The sequence below is a fragment of the Myotis lucifugus genome, unplaced genomic scaffold (genome assembly GCF_000147115.1).
Source record: "Myotis lucifugus unplaced genomic scaffold, Myoluc2.0 scaffold_419, whole genome shotgun sequence".
NCBI classification, from domain to species: domain Eukaryota; kingdom Metazoa; phylum Chordata; class Mammalia; order Chiroptera; family Vespertilionidae; genus Myotis; species Myotis lucifugus.
The window spans coordinates 371,214-376,493 of NW_005871467.1; the positions used below are offsets into that span (position 1 = coordinate 371,214).

General features: G+C 46.0%; 1 protein-coding gene across 1 annotated transcript in view; it reads left to right on the forward strand.

Annotated features, from left to right (window-relative positions):
- SYNE2 (spectrin repeat containing nuclear envelope protein 2) overlaps nt 1-5,280 on the forward strand; it is a 254,062-nt gene that overhangs the window by 162,067 nt on the left and 86,715 nt on the right. Inside the window, 4 exon segments of the mRNA XM_023743920.1 lie at nt 306-434; nt 1,198-1,319; nt 1,723-1,864; nt 3,920-4,051. Coding sequence (XP_023599688.1) covers nt 306-434; nt 1,198-1,319; nt 1,723-1,864; nt 3,920-4,051 — 525 coding nt within the window.

A 5,280-nucleotide genomic window follows, 5' to 3' on the forward strand; every position in this document is an offset into this window, starting at 1 on the left:
GGATAGAGCGTCAGCTTGCGGACTGAAAGGTCCCAGGTTCGATTCTGGTCAAGGGCATGTCCTTGGTTGCGGGCACATCCCTAGGAGGAGATGTGCAGGAGGCAGCTGATCGATGTTTCTCTCTCATCGATGTTTCTAACTCTCTATCTCTCTCCCTTCCTCTCTGTAAAAAATCAATAAAATATATTTAAAAAAAAAAAATAAAAAAATAAAATAAAATGTTTCCATTATGTAGTCTCATTATCTGAATTGAAATAAAGTGGGTCCTCTTTTTAAGTAGTCTGCAATTATAAAATCTTTTGCAGCATTCCACCATTCTAAAGAAACCTTCGGAGCATCAAAAAGTTCTCCAACCAGATAACCTTTCTGAATTTGAATCTGTTGTCATGGAAAGGCCGCAATTCGGCAGACAAAAAGATTTCCCGCAGCAGCAGGTAATGTGAGCCCCTAAGGGTTGTAAGGATAAGAATACTCTGGAATTTCCCCTTGAACTAAATACTGAACTGCCTGTGGAGCGTTTTCTTGGGTGACTGAGTGGAAAGTGTGATGTGCGGTGTTGCTGTGTGTGCAGCAAGGCTGAGTTGGTCTTTTTAACATGTTTGTTTTATTGAGAGAGAGGAAGGGAGAGAGAGACAGAGAGAAACATCGATTTGTTCCACTTACTTATGCATTCCTTGGTTGCTTCTTGTATGTGCCCTGACCGGGGATCCAACCTGCAACCTTGGCGCATCAGGGTGATGCTGTAACCAAGTGAGCTACCCGGCCAGGGCAGCAACTCTTGGGTTTTGAGCGTGTGCTGTGGCATCAGCTGTGCTTTCGTCTTCCCTAGCTGGGGACACACTGATGTTGGTACTTTATTAACTTGCATCTTATATCAAAGTAAGTGTATATCTTCAGGATGAACTGACCTGTCACTGCAACACCTCTCTCCCTATTTTAAAATGTGTTAGGGTATTTTCGGTGATTTTCTGTATGCGCTACATATGTAAACAACACTTGGTTGTTGTGCAAAATATTTTTAAATAGGCTTTTTGAAAAGTGAAAGTTGATGAGCATAAGCAAGCAAAGAAAGAAAAATAGTAAATAATGATTTAGGTAGGACGTGGCTCAAAATCAGATGATCTGAGCAGAAGAAACCTGTGGATAGTCACTGAAAATTTTGATTGATTGGACCATTTGAATCTTGTTCAATTATAGGTACTGGAGTTGAAACCAATGGAACAGAAAGATTTAGTCAAATTCATAGAATTGAATGCTAAGAATATGTGGCCCGAGCATTGCCAACCTGATAACGATACAACTCAGAAATCACCTGTGAGGTAAAATATTTTTAAAGCGTTGGATATCCAGTAGTGTGATGGGAGAATTACAAGTGTTTCTTATAAAACACTAGAGGCCCAGCGCGTGATTGAAATCACACAAGGAGGCACCCCGTGGAGGGCCGGGACCTGCACCTGACTCGCGCAGCATCCTCCGACCTCCCTGCCTATGTCTGCTCCGGGCCGCCCGAGCCGCCGCGCCAGCTCAGGCAGGCCCCCCTGTCTCTGTCTCCATTTCTGCTCCCGGCCTCACCTGCACACGCAACCTCCTCCTGTCTGGTCGTGACCTGTTACGGCATCCCGGCCTAATTTGCATATCGCCTCTTTATATATATAGATTGTTTGACGGTAATAAAACTTCTGTATGTTGATTGTTCTTTGCACCTTTTGTTTTTCTTGAAAGCGGTGAGGCACCCAGCCCTGAAAATGATGCTCCAGACTCGGTCTTGTCACACCAGGACCTCAGTGGGGATAAGTGGCGATATTTGCATCAGGAGCTCTCCTCAAAAATACAGCAGCCTCTGCCCCAACTCGTGGAGCCCCAGGTCAGTGTGTTTCTGTGCACAGTGTGAGTAAGCATGCTTGTCTCAGAAAGTCCAACAGCGTTCGTTAAATACACAGGCATGTTCTGCGTCATGTCGCAGTTTACTTTCAGAGAGCAAGGATGCCAAGTGGGTTTTTCACTCGGCTGACCCCTTCCCACCCTCCTGGAAATCGGCCTTACGTAAGTGCCCTCCCCTCCCCTTGGTGCTTCTGTAGCCCTGGGCTTCCCTGATCACAGCTCTCACTGTACTGGGGCCTGTTTATTGTCGGTATTCCCCATCAGCTGGTGGGAGAAGGAAGTCCGTGTCTGCCTGGCTCACATCTGAATGCCTGGCCAGCACCTGGAACATCATAAAATCTCGGTCTGTATATTGAATGGATAAAGTGTGGACGAAAAGGGCCCACATACTAACCCTGACCAGCTCAGGGGAGGCCAGCACGGAGAGCCCTACAAATCAGAGACCGAAAGTAACTATTTAAGATGAACATGAAAATTCCTAACTAAAAGCAGATCGTGGCGGGCAGTCGTGTCCTAGGCCTGTAGCTTCCTTGACAAAGTTCCATCTTTACCTTAAGTGAGCTGTTCATGTCTTTTTGTGTCTAAGATAAGATACCTTTGGGACCTCAGTCTCCTTTTCCAGACCCCCTCAGAGCACGGCCTTCCCCCAGAGCCCCAGACCACAGGGCCCCTCACTGTTGTCTTGGTTCCCCTCATACCATCTCCACGTGCTATACATGTTCATTGTTAACTATCCTATACCCAGCAAGGCAAAGAAATGTGTGACTCCCTGTTCTACTCTTTATCCAGTCTCAGAGATTTCCCCATTTGCTTTCTCTGGCTTCCCTAATCTACCACCAATGAATTTCACATAACCCACCCCTTACATCTCCTCCTTTAATCCTCATGTATAAGATAAGCTGTGAAACTTCCATTCTCTGGAGCGTTTTCTCAATCTAGTGAGATTGGGCCTCCCGATAATTGTCAGTTTGGCTCAAATAAACTCATAAATTTTTTCTACAGGTTTCTAACATCTACAAAAGAAGTGAATAATATAGTAGGAAATACTTTTTTAAAAAAAGATACATTCATTTCTTTTTAAAAAATGAATGAATATCATTCATTCATCAAAAGATTATCTGGAATCTGCAGTGTGCTGGCGCCGTTGCCAACAGTACCTGTCAGTTGGTATTGCCTCCAACGTACCTTACGTTGCCATTACTAGTTTTATTCATCCTGTGCCAACTACTGCTGGGTTTCTCTCTAACGGGGAGCCCACGAGCAGGATTGGAACTGGTGCTCACAGCAGGCAAGCTTCTGCCTTCAGCATCGCACTCAAACGGCCTGGGCAAAGGCTCCCAGTGACTTCCCAGTTCCCCACCTGGTGGGAACGTGGCAGTTCTCTTCTGCAGAGAACCTCATTTGACCAATTAAAGTTGAATCACGCTGATGGGTGGGGCTTTCGTTGTGCCTTCTCCTGTGAGACACACGGGGACAGGAATATCGTTCTCTTCCCGAGAGTAGAACGCCATCGCTAGTCTTGCCCCAAGCGGAGCCCTGTCACCCACCCTGTTTCCCCGTAGGCCAGTTCTCCCATTTGAGAAAGACATTGACTCTGAGTCACTCACCCTTCCGAAGTCACAGCTCATTTTTAATACTTACCTAGCTTTTCAATAACAAAATCAAGATGCGGATCTGTCCCTGAGGTGACTGTTTTATTCTCAGAGTTGTCTATATTCCAGGAGTTTACTGATAAGCGGGAAGAGAAGCAGCTAACCTGGTCACATGGGTCGCATTGCTAATAAATTGAAAGATTAGTGGTTTTACTCTATTTTTCAAATTGTGGTTTGTTTTCCTGTCTAAATGGACTCTCAAGTGTCTAAGTAAAGCCTGTCATGACTTTTCCAACTATCCAAAATATTTAAAATTTAATTATTTTTTTCTTATAAAAAGGTAACTTGGAAGATAGCATGCTAAGGCTAAGGCATTTTTGCTGTTTTACGTTAACATCAGAAAAATCTCAAATGGTCTCTAATAGCATTTCCCCTTTTAAAAATAGGTTGCCACAGAAATGAGTATTCTACCCAGTGTGAGTGTATATAACTTTAGATACCCGACAGCTGAAGAACTGAAAACCTATACCACCCAACTTGAAGACCTGCGTCAGGAAGCAAACAGTCTTCAGACACAGGTAGCAGCTGCGTGTTACATGTGATATTGTAAACCGGCCATATTTCCCTCGTAGACAAATGATAGAACACATAATGGAATGGGTGTTAGAATTGCAAACAGGATTTGACTCTCCTGCCAGCTTTGTTACATTTAGTGGTGGCTGCCCAGAGCACCAAGTGCAGAGGCTTCTGAACCTGAGCCGGGGATCAGCAGGACCCAGGATTGTGATTGATTAGTACTGTCTGTGTGGTGCTTTGTGCGAGGAGGGAGAGGGGGAGGACTGGCAAGGTTTCCAGCCTTGAGTAAGCTTCATGCTGGGTAATGTAGGTATCCATCAGGGAAGATGGTAGGAAACAGAGCCCAAATTGGGGTGATTACCAGCTTCAGCATGCTCCTAAATCACTTGTAATGGTCAAAAATTCAAGGTGATCTTCGGCAAAGAAAAAGAGGTGGTACCAGCAGCTTATACGAAAACAGACCTGTGGCTCTTAAACTCACCAGGGCTTGATAGCACAACATTAGAGGGCCCCCTCCCGGGAGTTGTACATCTAAGGGTGGCCTTAATTCTTATAATCAGCCCATAAATGACACTCCTAACTCCCTAGGTTCACAGTCCATTTGTCTCTCTTTTTTTTTAAATATATTTTTAATGATTTCAGAGAGAAAGGGAGAGAAACATCAATGATGAGAGCAAATCATTGATCGGCTGCTTCCTGCACACCCCCTACAGGAATTGAGCCCACAGCCTGGGCCTGTGCCCTGACTGGGAATCGAACCGTGACCTCCTGGTTCATAGGTCGATGCTCAACCACTGAGCCACACCAGCTGGGCCATCTCTCTTTTTTTAATTAAGATATAATCCTATATAATAAAAGGGTAATATGCAAATTGACCCTAATGGCGGAACGACCGGTAGCTATGACACACACTGACCACCAGGGGGGCAGACACTCAATGCAGGAGCTGCCCCCTGATGGTCAGTGCGCTCCCACAGGGGGAGCTCCACTCAGCCACAAGCTGGGCTGACGGCTGTGAGCACAGCGGCAGTGGTGGGAGCCTCTCCTGCCCTTTCGGCAGCGCTAAGGATGTCTGATTGATGGCTTAGGCCCGCTCCCCACTGGGAGCGGGCCTAAGCCATCCAGTCGGACAATCCCCCGAGGGCTCCAGGCTGCCAGAGGAGTGTCTGACTGCCGGCTTAGGGCTGATCTCCTGGGAAGGGGGCCTAAGCCGTCGTCGAAAATCCCCCAA